Raw genomic sequence first — 19,695 nt, forward strand, 5'->3', positions numbered from 1 at the left:
GGGATACCGCCAGCGGCTTCTCTAACCCCCCCCTCCTACTGTCTTACAACCAGCGGGACCCCCCCCCCCCCCTTTAGTGTATCCAGCTATAATCATCTAAGTACCATCGCTATCGTTTCCTAAATATTCCAGGTTGTATACTTACTCCCTGCGTAACCAGAGATTGGACATTCAATGTTGATTTACCTACGAATACTCATTTGCCATAAAAGTGCATATTTCATATTTCAAATCATAAATGTAATTAAGTGATCGTTGTATACACCCTTTGCTGTATTAAACCTTCGATTTGGTACATTTGTGTGGATTCGTTTCATCAGGTGGGAAAGTGTTCATCATACTTATATCTTGTACTGGGTGGCCAGAAGTTAAAGTACATGAGGTAGTGGTATTAAATATCATATCTAACAATACAGTCAGGGAATTGTACCCCTCAGTTACAATTGGTCCTTCGAGCCGGAGGGTAACTAGTGTAATATTAATATAGTGTTATTAATATCGAAATGGCCTATGATGAACACTCCACGAAACGATCCTCCTAACCTAGAACGCCCGCGGCGCAGACGACAGACACCTCAGTACTTAGAGGCTTACACTGTCAGTCAACTACCTAGCCTTCGACAAACGGTAAACGCGGTAAAAGTAGAAAGTAAAATTATGTCTGACCTTAACGACCAGGTTTCCCCGACCACAGAGGCCCTAGTAGGTCCTAATGTAACTGACCAAGCTCACGGTGGGGACCAGGAGGGAATTGACATGCCTTTACCCCCCGCCACTACTCAAGAAGTAGTCCCCGACCAGCCCCGGGAGGAAGACAACCCTACAGAGAGAGAACTCTGCACGGAAGAAGAGGAGGAGAGCGCCGAGGAACTAGAGCTCCAGGACTCCCCAACGAGTACCCCCAGGAGCGGCTCACGCAGGAGCGGCTCACCTCCACAACCGCCTTCCCCCAGCGAAGCGGAGAGGATACTACAACAGGCGTTCCTCGTCAGCCTGACAGCCTCTACCGAACGCGATCGGCTCCAAGCACAGACGCTTAGCGAGCGCGAACGTCTCCAAGCACAGGCGACCAGCGAGCGCGAACACCTCCAAGCACAGCAACGGAGCGAAGAACAGCGCACACGTCTGGAGATGAGACGCTTCCAGACAGAAGAGAATATGGCAAGAGACCGGGCCGACGCCCAGCGTGCCGCTGCCGGTGCCCAAAGAGACGCAGAGCGCGACAGACTACAAGCGCAACTAATAGAGCAGCTGATCAAAAGGACAACTCCCTCTCCCTCCGCCAGGGGCTCAAGGAACTCGTCGAGACAACAGTCAAGAGCAGCGTCACCACAACGAGCAAGCGACCCTGAACTTGACCAACAGACCGAGTCTAGACCCCCCGCAGACCCCCTTCCCATACCGGTCCAAGCGAGACCCAGCTACAAGGAAGGAGCGGCATACACTGCGGAGAAGCTAAATAAACGATTACAGGATCTGGAAGATCTGATAGAGGAAGAAGAGGGAGAAGAGGAGAACCAAGCCCGACCACAGCACAGTACTCCACCGGAGCAGGAGGTCCCATACAGTCCAGGCTATACCCCCGCGGCGCTGCGCTACAGACCCCCGACTCTATTCACGGGTGAGCACGACGCACGACCAGCCCCGAGGAACAGCACCTGGACCAGCGGGCCATGGTACCCTGCCAGTACCAGCCCACAGCGAGGCGCAAGAGGGGACTCGCCCAGGAGGTCTCTCCCCCAACGCTCGCCGATGTATCAGCCATCCACGGCGTCATACAATGCCACACCGTCATTCCCAGACTTCGCCTATGAGAGTCGAGCACAGTACACGGAGCTCCGGATGTGCTTAGAGACAATGATGGTGGATGTCGCTGATGAACGCCACAAGTATGCAATATTACTGAAGCACCTGAAAGTACCGCGAGCGCACAATATAGCGCTAGCCTATGCTACCTCTTCGACTCCATACACAGCGGCCCTTGCAGCGCTGGATCAGAGATATGGACGTATATGGGATTACGTAATCCAGGAGATAAGGCACATTGACCGCCTACCCCCAGCCACAGACAATCGCTCACTAGACGACCTGTCAATCAAAGTGCAGTCCCTGGTAGGGATGCTGGGAGCGCAACGGGAGAAGGGCATGCATGAGCTATACGCCAACTCTAACGTCGAGAGGATTTTGGAGAAGCTGCCACCCGCAAGACAGGAGCGCTTTAGGCGGCAGAGGGATTACCGGGATCCCGACAACCCCGAGCCATCCCTCCTTGATCTGGCCGACTTCCTGGCGAGAGAGGTCAGCAGCTTACGACTGGACACCTTCGGGCGGAGCACGCCAAGCTCCAGAGAGGGACCCAGGAGAATAAATGATGGAAGAAGATCGGTGACTGTCATGCACCAATCAGAGTCAGTACCGAGCAGTAAGAGTCACAGCACCCCCTCGAGAAAAGAGAAGTGGAAGATAGCGTGTCCCTACTGTGAGAAAGAACACTGGCTGTCACAATGTGACTCATTCACAAAGATGAATGCAGAAGAAGTGAGTCAATGGATAAAGTCCAACCGGCGCTGTTATCGATGTGCGCGGCCCCACATGGCAGCCGAATGCCGCCTAAAGAAAAGGTGCAGCCGGTGCGATGGAGCCCATCTAGATATACTACACGATAGTAACGGGAGACGGCCTATACCTGCACCACGGAGCGGCACCAAAGCAAGTGTCATGTACATTGACCCCGCCAGCAGCAGCGGAGCCCAAGTGCTCTTAAAGGTAGTCCGTGTGACATTGAGCTACCAAGATAAAGTCATGGACACTTACGCCGTCCTTGATGACGGGTCAGAGAAGACCCTTCTGCTCGCCTCCGCTGCGACCCAGCTGGGACTGCGGGGGAGCAAGAACGAAATGACGATTCGGACAATAAGAAGAGATTTAAAGACGATAAAGGGCGAGAATGTCTCCTTCACCATCGCAGCCAACGGGCAGCCAGAGCGACGGTACAAGATCACAAATGCTTTCACCAGCCAAGAAATAGGACTATCGCAGTACACCTACCCTGTCACCAAGTTGATGGATAAATATGTGCACCTGCGCCAATTACCTATCCCGCTCATAGACGGCGCTACCCCGACCCTGTTGATAGGCTCCGACCATGCAGAACTCATAGTCCCGATTGACCGGGTCCATACAGGCCCCCGAGGCTGTCCTGCAGCAGTCGAGACCCGCCTAGGGTGGACCCTCCAAGGCCCCCTCGCTAAATCTCTCAACCGAACAGCAGCCACTAGCTGCTTCCACTCCAGAACGACAGAAGAAGACACCACTCTCCTGCAGCATGTCGAGAGGCTATGGACCCTAGAGACAATGCCCTTTAAGAACGAAAAGAAAGATATTCGCTCTAAAGAAGACATTTACGCCATCAACCTACTCGAGCAGGGGACAAAGAGAGTCACAGTCGGCGGAGTGATGAGATACGCAACTCCACTCCTGAGGCGAGAGGGAATGCCCACCTTTCACGCAAAGAAAGACGCAACGGAGCGCTATCTACTGAACACAGAGCGGCGCCTAGCCAAAGACCCCGCTCAAGAGAGTGTGTACCGAGCTGAGATTGAGAAGCTAATCACAGCGGGACACGTAACAAAGATTGACATTAAAGAGGCCGATCAGACGACTGAATCATGGTACGTGCCGCATCACAAGGTCCATCACAACGGCAAGGATCGCATTGTGTTTAACTGCAGCTACCAGATCGGATCCCAAAATCTGAATAAAGAGCTCTTGCCCGGCCCCACACTCGGCCCCTCCCTACTAGGCGTGCTACTGCGCTTCCGCCAGGACAAGGTGGCTATAAGCGGGGATATCAAAGGGATGTTCTTGCAGGTGAGACTAGTAGAGGAGGACAAGCCTCTGCTACGGTTCCTATGGAGAGAGAAGATCGGAGATGAGAACCCATCCATCTACCAGTGGGAAGTACTCCCCTTCGGAACCACATGCAGCCCGTGCTGTGCTACCTTTGCACTACAGAAACACGTCACAGAGGACCCAGCAGCAGATGAAGAGGTCCAACACAGTGTGAAGAACAGTTTCTACGTGGACAACTGTTTACAAAGCGTCTCGACTCAAGAAGAAGCCGAGGCTCTCCTAATCAAGTTACGCGCCTCCCTAATCAAAGGCGGCTTTGATCTCAGGCAGTGGGCCAGCAGCGACCCGCACGTATTGCGCAGCCTCTCCTCCGCGGACAAGGCTGCCAGCAGCGAGACCTGGATGGCGACAATCCCAGGAGAAGCCCAAGAAATGACACTAGGAATAGTCTGGCGCTTCAAAACAGACTCGCTCCACTATAGACACAAACCCTTGGCTCCAGAGCAAGGAAGGTCGGCGGCGATACCGACCACCAGACGGAGTGTGTACAGAACACTCGCCAGACAATATGACCCGTTGGGATGTATTCTACCTTACACCACCAGGGCAAAGATGATTGTACGAGCACTATGGGACAAGGACCAGGGCTGGGACGACCCAATACCCGCACACCTTGCCTCAACATGGAGAGAGTGGGAGACGGAACTCCGCTCACTCCCAGGTGTCAATATACGCCGCAGCTACTTCCCATCCACAGTGAGGCCAGAGACATGCGAGATTGAGCTACACGTCTTCAGCGACGCCTCCGAAGTAGCCTACGGATCGGTGGCCTATTTGCGTGCCCAAGAGATGGGAGGAAAGATACACACTGCTTTCATCCTGGCCCGCTCAAGAATAGCCCCACGTAAGCAACAATCTATCCCACGTCTAGAGCTCTGCGCAGCCCTCGCAGGAGCGCATCTAGCCACGTTAATCCAACGTGAACTCACCATTCCGGTGCATAGAACAATCTGGTCAGATTCCACGACAGTACTCACATGGATCAAATCTGATTCATGCAGATACAAAGTCTTCGTGGGAGTCAGAGTCACCGAGATTCAAGAATTAACAGAAGAAGCAAGCTGGCGGTATGTGGACACCAAACACAACCCAGCTGACGTCATCACCCGGGGAATGTCTCTGGATGACCTAACCCGTCGCAACATCTACAGTGACGGACCAGCATTCCTCAAGCTCCCGGAAGGAGATTGGCCTACGCCCACCCCGAGGGAAGCAAGTAACGAGGAGGCTGAGAACAAGAAACCTATGTTCTGTGGACTGAGCACTATCGCCTCCACAGACCCCAACATAGATGACTGCATTACCCTAGAGAGTGCGCAACAAAGAACATTCCTGCGGCACCACCCAGAGATTCAGTCCACCACTGACATGTCAGCAGCTGACTACGAAGAAGCAGAACTTCTTCTACTACAACGAGCCCAGAGAGACTCGTTCCCCGATGAGCTAGTCTACAGGGAGGAAACCCCGTCCCATCAGACAGCAGACTGATTCACCTGGCACCAGAGAGTGACGCACATAATCTCATCAGAGTGGGTGGTCGCTTGCGGAGAGCCCCCGACCTACCAGATGACATTAAGTACCCGATCGTCTTGAACAGCCGACACAAGGTCACAGAGCTGATCATAAAGAAATACGACGAGGATGTACACCACGCAGGAGCAGAGAGAGTCTTCGCGGAGATCAGACGTCGTTATTGGATATTGCAAGGGAGAGAAGCAGTACGGCGCTTCCAGCGAACCTGTCTAGACTGCCGTAAGTGGCGCGCGCAGCCCAGCATACCACGGATGGCTGACTTACCCCCCTGTCGCCTCCGAATCGGCGACAAGCCATTCCACTCCACAGGCATGGACTGCTTTGGCCCGTTGTATATAAAGAGAGGAAGAGGCACCGAGAAGCGGTGGGGTATTGTATTCAAATGCATGACCACCAGAGCGATACATATCGAGCTCCTTCCGACCATGAGCACAGACTCATTCCTTATGGCCTTCCGGAGATTCACATCACGGAAAGGAAAACCGTCTACATTGTTGTCTGATCACGGGACCAACTTCAAAGGCGGAGAAAGAGAGCTGAGAGAGAGCTTCCAAGCTATGGGCCCAGAACTTAAGACCCACCTCGCTCCAGCCCAGATTGACTTCCAGTTTAATCCCCCGAACGCACCCCACTTCGGTGGAACCTGGGAACGAGAAGTACGTTCTATAAAGACAGCCCTGTACGCCGTACTCGGAGCCCAGACTGTGGCGGAGGAAGTCCTAATGACAGTCCTCACGGAGATCGAGGGAGTATTGAACTCAAAGCCCCTCGGTTACGTCTCCAGTGATGTAGCAGATGTCGACCCAGTCACCCCCAACACAGTCCTAATGGGGCGGCTGGACCCCGCGCTACCCCAGACAATGTACAGGCCCGAAGAAGCGAACGGCCGAAGAATGTGGAGGTACAGCCAAGTACTAGCTGACAAGTTTTGGAGCAGCTTCCTACTTCACTACCTACCGTCTCTACAGACCCGCCAGAAGTGGGTAAAAGAGAGAGACAATTTGACAGAAGGAACAGTCGTCATGATTATTGACCAGTCACTACCCAGAGCTATGTGGCCGGCTGGCCGCGTAAGCAAAGTGATCACCGGTGCCGATGGCAAGGTCCGAGCAGCTGAAGTACTCGTCCAAGGGCGCACCTACACACGTCCCGTGGCGAGGCTCATAGAACTGCCCCGACTCCCAGATACTATCGATGATGACCATGACCCTATGACTTTGTGAGTTGACTGACCCTTACAGCGGACCTTGAGTAGTAGACAGTGCGGTTAATCTGTCTCTGCTTAGCTAATTAGGTGGGACTAATTAGGGGGCGGCTGTTGTGAAGGATCAGATTAAACCGAATATGTATATTTATTTATATATATATATTTAATTGTATTTGTATATCGTTTGATATCCCCTGTATATTCCTTGTACAATATGCATTGAATATCCCTTTAGTCTACTAAACAGCCCATAATAGTTTCATTCTACCATTGGACGAGAACCTGGCGCCAGGTTGCCATACCCCTAGGTCCAAGTTCAATCGTGCCGCCTAACATGTCGAGGCAACCCCCGGTTCCGCGCAGGAATATGTCGGGCGAAATACGAATGGTACTATTTGTTCATAGCGCATATATATATGGCGCAAGTAAAGTAGAACTTTCTTTTAGTCCAGTTCTTTACCCTCCAACAGAGTGACAGACGCGAAGCCTCCCCACGACGCACGTGTGGTGTAGTAAGGCCTACTTGGCCCAGAATAGGCATTGAGATATCGTGTAGATTAATAGTTGAATAGTCATAGTTTGGCACTATACCGTCGAGTTGGACGTATTCTATTAAGCTAATAATAGTCTATTTATGTATGGTGCATCGTTCGGTTAGAGTTCTAAAGTTATCAGTACCCCCATCGTTCCTGACGTTATCTGGACGCTTAACCAGGCTGGTCAGACCCCTAGTGGTGATTGCATCCGAGGAGCTCCGGGCCAAGAGCGACTGGACCTGTATATTGGATTACTCTACCCGGACGACGGCGAGCCTTCCACGGCTTGGATTATGCTTTGTGTGCTTTGATTATTCCATGGATAAAGGATGGGACAGTGAGTAAGTAGGACAGGATGGGACAGTAAGTAAGTAGGACAGTAAGTAAGTAGGACAGGATGAGACAGTGAGTCCCATCCTCTCCTACTTACTCACTGTCCCATCCTCTCCTACTTACTCACTGTCCCATCCTCTCCTACTTACTCACTGTCCCATCCTGTCCTACTTACTCACTGTCCCATCCTCTCCTACTTACTCACTGTCCCATCCTGTCCTACTTACTCACTGTCCCATCCTCTCCTACTTACTCACTGTCCCATCCTGTCCTACTTACTCACTGTCCCATCCTGTCCTACTTACTCACTGTCCCATCCTCTCCTACTTACTTACTGTCCTACTTACTCACTGTCCCATCCTCTCCTACTTACTCACTGTCCCATCCTGTCCTACTTACTCACTGTCCCATCCTCTCCTACTTACTCACTGTCTCATCCTGAGAAAGATAAACGGTGTAAACAAGGTGCAGATGAGGGTCAGTGAAGTGCACATTCTTCAGTACATGCTTGGATCAGTTCAGACCTTGATGTAGTGACCTCTAAAGCTGGTGGCAACACGCCAACATTGTGGGAAATGCACTTACTGTCTTCTCCAGAGTAGAAAGCTATCCAGCTGCATGCTGGCCAACAGCTAGGCTAACTTGTCCATATCCACTTCCATTCATTGTGCTAAGCTAGGGCGGTTTGCAGCCGGATAGCTTTCTACTGAACGCACAGAGAGGGAATTGGTATCTATCTTCTTCTCTGACTCTGGAGAGAAGACGGTAAGTGCATTTCCTATAATGGTGGCGTGTTCCTTTTTAACAATTTCTACATGCAACTTGCGTAAAACTCAACTGAGTTGCACCTGAACTGCGTAGTACAATACCCTATGCAACTAACAAGAGATGCGTCTTGAAAATGACATCACCTGCAACCCGCCACTGCAACCGACGCCTAAAATGTAACGTTGAAAGTGGTCGGTGGTCCAGTCAGGCCCAGATCTGACCTCCTCTTAAAATGTGCCTCGTTTTCCTTCCAACACTGCGGAGTGTTGGAACTACCCCCCGGAGAGGACTCCAGGTGAGACGGCGCTCTACACGTGAGGTCGCCTCACGTCTCTTCGTTGTGGACCGGCAGCTACCGTCCACAGAGGGTCCAGCTGTATTCGTCTGCGGCCCGAGGTTCTGTGGGCACCGTGTCCAAGACTTTGGATTCTCCCAAGACACCGTCGGCCAGATGGGATACCGCCAGCGGCTTCTCTAACCCCCCCCTCCTACTGTCTTACAACCAGCGGGACCCCCCCCCCCCCTTTAGTGTATCCAGCTATAATCATCTAAGTACCATCGCTATCGTTTCCTAAATATTCCAGGTTGTATACTTACTCCCTGCGTAACCAGAGATTGGACATTCAATGTTGATTTACCTACGAATACTCATTTGCCATAAAAGTGCATATTTCATATTTCAAATCATAAATGTAATTAAGTGATCGTTGTATACACCCTTTGCTGTATTAAACCTTCGATTTGGTACATTTGTGTGGATTCGTTTCATCAGGTGGGAAAGTGTTCATCATACTTATATCTTGTACTGGGTGGCCAGAAGTTAAAGTACATGAGGTAGTGGTATTAAATATCATATCTAACAATACAGTCAGGGAATTGTACCCCTCAGTTACAGTTGCACTATATCATCACTCATCAGGTGTATGAGTGCATGACACATTCATTTTTAAGTATGTACTACATTTATATATATATATATATATATATATATATATATATATATATATACAGTATGTGTTTGAAATATATATATATATATATATTCAATGTGTTCACTCAAATATATATATCATCACCTATATATCATTAACAAAAAACTGTTGAATATTCTGATGACGATCCGTATAACAGGATAATTTCCGCTTAGGATTCTCATGTAAAAGAGAAGAAAGCCTCCTACCTGTGTCTCCCCTCTGGCGCTGCGTGACTCTGCTCTGGGTTCACGGGGGATGGGGGGCAGCAGAGGAGTCAGTGCTTTTTAAAAAGCGGTGAACTTATCCTGAACTACAGATCTGCATCTGCTCACCTACTGCGTGGGAGAATGCTCGCTAAGCAGCTAATTACATTGCGCGGGTCAACGTTGTGGAGCGGGCTGCTACTGTAGCCGCAGTTTAACTCTCGGGCGGTAATTTGCACAAAGTACACACAGTTCTTTTACTTCAGTACATGTTGAAATACACATGAGTGGAATAGTACCATGAATCCATTTACTAACAGTGTTTGAATTTTATTGTACTTTACTGGGCAGGGACAAATAACATTTAATTAACATTTGGCGGTTTTAGCCAGCTGGCTCATTTTCAACTGTAGCCCCCTGGGGCAAGATGCTCCTAGACACCTAGTGAGTAAGTAGGACAGGATGGGACAGTGAGTAAGTAGGACAGGATGGGACAGGATGGGACAGTGAGTAAGTAGGACAGGATGGGACAGTGAGTAAGTAGGACAGGATGGGACAGTGAGTAAGTAGGACAGGATGGGACAGTGAGTAAGTAGGACAGGATGGGACAGTGAGTAAGTAGGACAGGATGGGACAGTGAGTAAGTAGGAGAGGATGGGACAGTGAGTAAGTAGGACAGGATGGGACAGTAAGTAAGTAGGACAGTAAGTAAGTAGGACAGGATGAGACAGTGAGTCCCATCCTCTCCTACTTACTCACTGTCCCATCCTCTCCTACTTACTCACTGTCCCATCCTCTCCTACTTACTCACTGTCCCATCCTCTCCTACTTACTCACTGTCCCATCCTCTCCTACTTACTCACTGTCCCATCCTGTCCTACTTACTCACTGTCCCATCCTCTCCTACTTACTCACTGTCCCATCCTGTCCTACTTACTCACTGTCCCATCCTGTCCTACTTACTCACTGTCCCATCCTCTCCTACTTACTTACTGTCCTACTTACTCACTGTCCCATCCTCTCCTACTTACTCACTGTCCCATCCTGTCCTACTTACTCACTGTCCCATCCTCTCCTACTTACTCACTGTCTCATCCTGAGAAAGATAAACGGTGTAAACAAGGTGCAGATGAGGGTCAGTGAAGTGCACATTCTTCAGTACATGCTTGGATCAGTTCAGACCTTGATGTAGTGACCTCTAAAGCTGGTGGCAACACGCCAACATTGTGGGAAATGCACTTACTGTCTTCTCCAGAGTAGAAAGCTATCCAGCTGCATGCTGGCCAACAGCTAGGCTAACTTGTCCATATCCACTTCCATTCATTGTGCTAAGCTAGGGCGGTTTGCAGCCGGATAGCTTTCTACTGAACGCACAGAGAGGGAATTGGTATCTATCTTCTTCTCTGACTCTGGAGAGAAGACGGTAAGTGCATTTCCTATAATGGTGGCGTGTTCCTTTTTAACAATTTCTACATGCAACTTGCGTAAAACTCAACTGAGTTGCACCTGAACTGCGTAGTACAATACCCTATGCAACTAACAAGAGATGCGTCTTGAAAATGACATCACCTGCAACCCGCCACTGCAACCGACGCCTAAAATGTAACGTTGAAAGTGGTCGGTGGTCCAGTCAGGCCCAGATCTGACCTCCTCTTAAAATGTGCCTCGGCTTGACCTTGTCCCCCTCTCGTTTTCCTTCCCCCTCTCAGACACACGGTCGGCGACACGAAGGTTCCCTTCTGCCTGCAGTCATGCGTCAAGCCCCTGAAGTACGCCATCGCCGTGCACGACCACGGCACAGAGTATGTGCACCGCTTCATCGGGAAGGAGCCCAGCGGCCTGCGTTTCAACAAGCTCTTCCTCAACGAGGAAGGTGAGTGTTGCCCTGGAGCCCCCATCTGTCTGATCCCATGTAATGTGCCTCGTGAAGTGGTTTAGGCAGCATGTAAAAAAAATTACATTCGATACAGACCTAGAATAATGTTTTTTTATCCACTTTTTCTCTCTTTTTTATTTTTTTTATCCCATCCCAATTTATCCTTGCCAATTCTCCCCTCCCCTGTCTTGAACGTTGCTCGCATGTGCCCCCCACTGGCCGGTTGTAGGGAGGATAGAAGCCCATCGCATGTCCCCGTTCGTTTTTTCAGTAACGAGTAATCTAACGGATTACTCTTCCAATCTTAATAACGATGTTACCGTTACTGCCAAAAAATGCGGCGTGTTACTATGATTGAAGCTGTTTTTTTCATCAGACCAACTAGATCTCTGCGCAGAGAGGCAATACTTTTTTTCTTCCTTGTTAGTAGGCAGTGCACGAGACAAGCGCATACATGCTGATGATTGGCTGAGGTTGAGTACAATGTCATGGTAAGCCAATCAGAGGTAGAGGTGGGCGGGTGTTCGAAATCAGCAGAGTCTGACATACAGCAACAACACAGTCAACGACAGACCGCGGCCCCCAGGTCCGTGTACGTTTTGATAGTTTGTTTGGCGAGCCCAAATAATCCAAAACGAATCCAACGAACAACACAAGTGAGCAGTCAACAAGCAGTTCACTCTTGTGTTAGTTGTGTTGCAGCGCAGGGCACTACAGTAGTGGAGGCTCTACTGCTGACAGCCTTATCAACATACAGTAGTGCTGCACTTCCTGGTTTAATAGCACAGTCTTCAGGTGCTCAGAGATATATGGTATCTGTATGTCATGCATGTCTTAAATGTCATGATTAGATTAGTTTAGATGATTAGATTAGATTCTTATATCTGTATGTTGTGTATGTCATAAATGTCATGAATTGAAAATGGGGGACCCTGATGTAAACAAGATGAAAGTCTCTGGTCTGCATCCTCTTAACAATTGTGTGTATTGAGCTGTACTGTACCCATTCGGCAATCTTAATTAAAATGTTCAATCAATCAGTATATATTTGTTATTTATTTTTGGTATAGTGCTTAACAAGCATAATTGAATGTTGCCCAGTTGTGGCCTGTTGAGGGGCAATACATATCAAAAGTTCCAAAACATCTATTGTGTTTGTATTTGTATGATCCACTATATAAACATAGTAATTATAATATCTACATACATGGCATTTGATTGGAGGCTAGTCTCACTTTGTCCCACAGCAACATTAAAATAGTTTAGATTTGTGTATGTTGTTTATGTAAAAAATGTACTTGAAAGTAACGCAATAGTTACTTTCTGAAGTAACTAGTTACTTTTATAATTTGTAACTGAGTAAGTAATTTAGTTACTTTTTGGAAGAAGTAACTAGTAACTGTAACTAGTTACTTTTTAAAAGTAACTTGCCCAACACTGCCTCCGATACATGTGTAGGCAGCCAGTCGCATCTTTTCACCTGCCAGCGCGGACTCTCATTTGGCGAGGAATAACGTGTAGGAGGCTCACACTGCCCCCGCCATTTTCCTGTCTCTGCTGTGCAGGCGCCCCAACCGACCTGTAGGAGTCGCTGTTTACAACGTCCACATTACCACCCATCGACTTCCTACCCGCTAACTCTTGCCAATTGAGTTAGTATGACGGCCGGCCCAAGCCGGAGGCAACGCCGACAGCCGGAGTCGATACCGGTGTCTCGTGCGTTGGTGACGAGCGCAATGTCCGCTGCGCCGCCCAGCCACCCCACCCTAGAATAATGTTATATAGTTTGTTTATACTTCAGAAGTAGGATATTAATTTAGACTCCTCAAAATTAATGGAAGTGAACGAGGAGCCCGACAGCGGGGAGGCATTGACGGCGGACAACGGGGACAGCAGTGGTCGCTAGCTAACTTGTAGATGATTTTTTTTCAAGTTCTACTAAAGTGAAATATCCCTTTAAGAGTTTGACACTGTGCTGCTGATCCCCCTGGAGACTGTGTGTGTGTGTGTGTGTGTGTGTGTGTGTGTGTGTGTGTGTGTGTGTGTGTGTGTGTGTGTGTGTGTGTGTGTGTGTGTGTGTGTGTGTGTGTGTGTGTGTGTGTGTGTGTGTGTGTGTCGACTCAGCCCCTTGTAGTGGTGTGTGTGTGTGTAGGTGGAGGTTTTCTCACTCTGCCTATGGAGTGTAAGAGGACCCGTCTTAAAAGGCCTGTTGCCATGGTGATTAAATGTTAATGAGATGCGGGCTGCCTTTGCCAGCGCAGGATGAAACGGGCAACAGTGTCCGCGCTCAAAAGATACACGACGACGCAGTGGAAAATCAATGGCCTTGTTTTCGCGCGGGCGCTCCTAGACTTATTCGCTCACGGACAGTTGGCAAGGAGCCGGGACGACAGAATGCACTATTCAGTCTGCGGTACGTAGGACAACTGAGACATTGTCTTCGTGAGAGCAACGACAACAGTCGTGAGCGGTGTGTGGGAATGTTCAGGGTTGTCGTGGACAGTTGTCCAAAAGCGTTGTTCCTCTCTTGACGTGCATTTGTTTCTTCTTCTTTCGCCAGGGTTGGCTTCACGTTTCAATTCGGATTTCAAATACTGGGAAAATCCATTTTGTCGTGAAAAGGTTTCACTATCCAACCCTGTTGACAAGTAAATGAGAAAGATCTATCATCTGCAAGTGATGTAAAGTAATCAGACGGAAGTGAAATTACAATCTCCGTTCGAGGGACCTTCTGCACTTTGTTGTTCCCAAAGTCCTATAGAAGAAATCTGTCTTTCAAAATATATTTCAAAAAGAAAAAAAGATGGGCGGCTGAGTGGCGCAGTGGGCAAGGCGCTCGCCACTAACGCAGGAGATGCTGGGTTTGAGCCCAGCTCTCTGCGTTGCTACCGGCTGGCCAGTCGTTCATACTAACACAATTGGCAGTGTTAGGGGTGGGAAAGCCGGTGGGTGGGGATCGGACGTTGTGGACAGTGACTCCTACAGGTCGGTTGGTGCGCCTGTACAGCAGAGTCAGGAAGTATCAGGGCAGCGTGAGCCTCCCACGCTTTACTCCTCGCCACTGAGAGATCGCGCTGTTCAGGTGAAAAGATGCAACAGCTGCCTCCTCGTGTACCGGAGGGGACACGTGATGCAAGGCTTGGTCCTCACTGCAGCCGACCAGTGGGAGGCATGGTCTAGCAACGTTCGAGACAGGGGAGGGAAGAATTGAAGGAGAGAATTGGCGAGGCGAAATTGGGATGGGAGAAAAATAGAAAAATAAGGAGAAAAAGTGGATAAAAAAAAGAAGATTAGAGACAGGAAAGTTTGGAGCCCTTGTAGGCGGTTCTACACAGCGTTCAAATCAGAATAATGAAAGAGTCCCACCCTTTAGCCTTTCTCTGTTGGCCTAAATACTGCTTCATCTTCTCATGATCTCATCCTCATGTGCTATTGTTACTCTTCCTGTCTCTAGCTTTCTCTGTAGCCCCTCGTGTGTGTGTGTGTGTGTGTGTGTGTGTGTGTGTGTGTGTGTGTGTGTGTGTGTGTCTCCCTGTGTGTGTGTGTGTGTGTGTGTGTGTGTGTGTGTGTGTGTGTGTGTGTGTCAGCAAAAAGTTTTATTTAAAAACATAAGTGTTCCCACACAGTTTCCTGTCTTTCTTATTTTATGTCAGTTTTGGATATGTGCGCTTGCATATCTAGGTGAGTGTACGTGTGGGAGTGTGTGTGTGTATGCAGGTGAGTGTACGTGTGGGAGTGCGTGTGTGTATGCAATGCATGCAGGTGAGTGTACGTGTGGGAGTGCGTGTGTGTATGCAGGTGAGTGTACGTGTGGGAGTGCGTGTGTGTATGCAGGTGAGTGTGGGAGTGTGTATGTGTGTGCATGTGTGATATAGTATGTTTCGCCACCACAGTCTGAACAGAAATGGGAAAGAAAGCTTTTAGGTTTTCCGCACCTACTGCTTGGAACAATCTTCAGTCTGATTATTTTTTTTATCCACTTTTTTTTCTCTTTTTTCTCCTATCCCAATTTCGCTGTGCCAATTCTCCCCTCCCCTGTCTTGAACGTTGCTCGCATATGGCCCCCACTGGCCGGTTGTAGGGAGGATAGAAGCCTTGCATCACGTGTCCCCTCCGATACACGAGGAGGCAGCCTGTCACATCTTTTCACCTGCCAGCGTGGACTCTCATTGGCGAGGTGTAACGTGTGGGAGGCTCACACTACCCCCACCATTTCCTGTCTCTGCTGTGCAGGCGTCCCCCAACCGACCTGTAGGAGTCGCTGTCCACAACATCCAGATTACCACCCATCGACTTCCACCCGCTAACTCTGCCAATTGAGTTAGTATGATGGCCGGCCCAAGCCGACAGCCGGAGTCGAACCCGGTGTCTCTTGCGTTGGTGACGAGCGCAATGTCCGCTGCACCACCCAGCCGCCCAATCTTCAGTCTGATTTTGAAATTCAGAGCTTGGTAACCGGAGTGTATTTAAGGCTACGGTGGAGCCTGTTGTAACCAGTTTTTCTGTGCGCAAAATGTTTTATCTGTTCATTTTCTGATGTTACTTTTATCTGTAATGCCTGTGTTTATTCAGAAACTCTGTGTTGCTGCTACAGATGCAGCTCTCAGGACTCTGAGCTCTGCTCTCCACTGCTACTGCGGTAATCGTGCACCATTAACCTGGCAGTGCTCTTAACGAGGCGTTAGCGATACTGCGCCCTTGCAGTAGAGGTTTGATTTGTAAGAGCTGGATCTGTAGTCTTGGCCTGGTCTCTCTTGTAAAAGAGATCCAATGGGACAAACCTGGTTAAATAAAGGGGGAAAAACCTAAAACAAATTTTTTAAATTATTATTTTGAATAGAAAGTGAATTGATCCCAACCCTGATTTTCACCACATCTGCCTTATCGACTTGGTGCACCGATCCTCAGTGGATATACTGGATAACGCACCAGGGCGATTTTTACCATTCCCAGCCGCCATCTTACCTAACCCATGTACAGAACTAGCTAGTGGGCGGAAACCCTGTGTTCTATTTTAAAACCTTGTTCTTGTGGAAGGAGATTAAAGTGCAGAGAGAGCATGCCTTAATGTGTGTGTGTGGGGGGGGGGGGGGGGGGATAACATTGTGTGGAAAGCTAGCTACCTCATTATAATATTGCCGTTTCCTACAGTCCAGCTGGGCTGCCATCAGCAGTACTCATTTCAGTTGCACTGAAAATCAGCACTAAATCAGAGGCCCGACTTGTGTAAGTAAGGTGAATAATTTGTATATTAAAGGTGCTATAGATAAAAAAAAAATTATGTAGAGTAATAATAACAGGTCCTTGTGAAGTGCTTAAAGTGCTTGATTTTTACCAAAATAATTCAAGGCCTGGAATTCCTTAAACAGACAATTTCTTTTAACAATGTGCTTAAAAAGTAATTGAAATTCAAATCAACCATTTGCATTGAAAGTTTTCTTCATCCATGATAAAACATTTCTGAATCAAGAAATATATATATTTTATTTAAAGTGTAACTAATTGTCTGAAATTGGTTTTAAGCCATAAATATAGGATCTGATTTTTTTTCTATAAAAAAACTGCATTTAAAAGTTAATTGTATCCTTTTTAAATGCCCTTTTTAAATAAAAAATAGTGCTTGGAAAAGTACTTGAAAGTCATTGAATTTCGTTTTGCAATGTCTGTGGGAACCCTGTAATAAATCTATATACATCCACAGAGCGTTTAGAAAGCTGTAGAATAAAAGTATTGCTTTTCTACCAAAATAATTATTGGTTTTTAATGAATTTATCATTTGGCGGGTCCAAAATGATTGTTGTTGTTTCCATATGCCCTCCCTACTTCCCATTTCCTCCATGTGGAATGCACCTGATCGGATACATGACACTGGCGCTCTAGTGTGACATCTAGGGGTTGAATGTTATCTATAACACCTTTTAATTATTACCTACCAAGTAAAGGCCCTTCCCAAATAATGCAACTCTAATAAACTGCAGAAACTGAGATCCACACTCATGACTCATCTCTGCTTAATCTTCCATCAAATACGAATAATAATAAATAAAAAAATACATGTAACCAATGTTCCCTCTAATTATTTTTTGGTCTGAGCAAACACTCAAACTCCTGAGCAGACATCAGCAACTACTGAGCAACATACGTGACCTGCCGATTAACCGGTTAGTTGATAAGCGGCGGGTTGTAAAAAATCTGAGAATCTTAATTTCCCTTAATGTCTAACATAAAAATATATACATTTTGCTGATACACAGAGAAATAATACAAAAAGGCATATTATATTCCTTAATCAAATATTTATTTGACCATTGATTGACGATACAGAGCATAGTCCTTACTTTGGCTGGGTTGGCGGCGGCGGTGTGAGTCGTGTCACTAACTTTTGTCTTTTTAGGAGGCTGACTCGTCATTATTTTATTAAGTGAATTATAATGCGACTTCAAGGGTGACCATATTGTGATTTTTTTTAAAGAGGACACTCTGCCTTCAGCCTCAAGATACTTAATCAAAGTTTACTCAAAGATGCCTTATCATTATAATATATTTAAAGTATACCTCCTCTGTATGGATATAAAATTATTGTTTATATTATTTTATATAACAAAATAATATCTCTATAACCAAAGTTACTCAACATGATGTATTATGCCTAAAGTAATCTATCTGACAAATCTCAAGAAAATAACTAAATCAACCTATGACAAAATAATATATATTTGCAAGTCTTACTGGACAAAATAAATAACAAGAAAAATAGGATGTAATGTTCTAAATAATACCTCTTCTGTATTAGAAAATCCAGCTTTAAAAAATCTATCTTTATCTTTTCAAAGTAATGTAAATTATAAAACAGTAACCAAACAAAGATACTAATTTAAAAGTGCACTATGCAGTTTCAGATTTGTTGCAATTAGTGTACTAAACTAATTTATTACACACATAATCCTTAGAATGATTGTATCATAAGCATCTTATCAAACCAAAACATCATTTTGAGGCATCAAAATAATTTTCAATTATTTTCTTTCTCTCTCTGTATAGCTGCATTCTTCAATCAATTCGGTCAACTTTGCCATCAAACTCTGGCCTCGCACTGCTTTGTTTGTAATGTTTTGTTGTGTCCATGTGAGCTTTGAGATCGCCAGCACCTTTATTAGACACATAAACATATGGTCAAGCGTTGCACGTGTTGCACTCCGCTTCCAATTAGTCTCGACCGGGATGATAAATTGGAAATTTTCTCTGCAGTTCATCTGTAATGTAAATTTTTGCGTTTGTATTGTGAGGAGCCAGCAATGCTGGTCGGATCTGTCCACTTCCTCACCTGTTGTGTGTGTCTGTGTGAGCGTGCAGTAGCGCTGCCCACAAAGCACTGAAAGCGGGGCTTCTCTTGGTAACGTCACACGCAACAGGTTACCGTTAGGGATGTCCCGATCAAATTTTTTTGCTCCCGATCCGATCCCGATCATGTGATTTTGAGTATCTACCGATACCGATCTTTCCCGATCCGATCAAAAAATATATATATAAAAAAAATATATATATATATATTTTTTTTTGTATCCCAATTTCTCACATTACATTCACCCTGAATGTTGATGTTATCCAGGTGAAAAGTTAACTTCATTCAAGCGAGGCATTGCAATCCTTGACATAAATCATTTGATGTATAATTAAATCAAAGGAAATGCGTTTGTGTCTGAGATTGTGGCTGGTCTGCCGTTCTGCAGCTGGATACTATTGGTTTGTTTTGGCAAAATTCTTCTGCTCTGTGTGACAATAAATAAATGAATGATGATATGCAATTTAAAACCAAAACTAAGGCCTCAGTATGAGTTTAAGACGTGAACATGGTCATGTTTGTTGAATTAAAAAAAAAAGTAAATTTTTTTTATTTATTTTTTGTGACCGATTTCAGATGTGTGCGGGAGCGTTTTGCCATGTGCGCGCGCGCACGGGCGCACCTTAGGGGGAACATTGCATGTAACCATATTTTTCAGTCAATTATTTATCTTTGGTGTAAGAGGGGGGTGCATACAGACCCTCATCTGCACCTTTTGTTTTCACCGACTGTTTTTCTCATATGTTTATATTCGGATGTAATAAACTATTACCCTGCCCATACCTGTACCCCTCCCCCCTCATGCTGATATGACGCCTGAATTTCTCCAAGGTGATCGATAAAGGAACATCTTATATTATTATTACCTCAAATGTGATTTTTGGAAATAAAATAAAAATGTCCGACTTTGTCTACATAATTCTCATTCGTTCACTTCCACAGATAAACCCCACAACCCCATGGTTAACGCCGGCGCCATCGTCTGCACGTCTCTCATCAAGGTAAATGCAC

General features: G+C 46.9%; 1 protein-coding gene across 1 annotated transcript in view; it reads left to right on the top strand.

Moving 5' to 3' along the window:
* Positions 1-19,695, top strand: part of glsa (glutaminase a) — an 84,211-nt gene that overhangs the window by 23,525 nt on the left and 40,991 nt on the right. Inside the window, exons 6-7 of the mRNA XM_084313579.1 lie at positions 11,176-11,339; positions 19,627-19,685. Of these exons, the coding sequence (XP_084169705.1) occupies positions 11,176-11,339; positions 19,627-19,685 (223 nt within the window). The remainder of the gene's footprint in view (positions 1-11,175; positions 11,340-19,626; positions 19,686-19,695) is intronic.

The sequence above is a fragment of the Notolepis coatsorum genome, assembly GCF_963971535.1.
Source record: "Notolepis coatsorum genome assembly, chromosome: 1".
In the NCBI taxonomy this organism is placed as follows: domain Eukaryota; kingdom Metazoa; phylum Chordata; class Actinopteri; order Aulopiformes; family Paralepididae; genus Notolepis; species Notolepis coatsorum.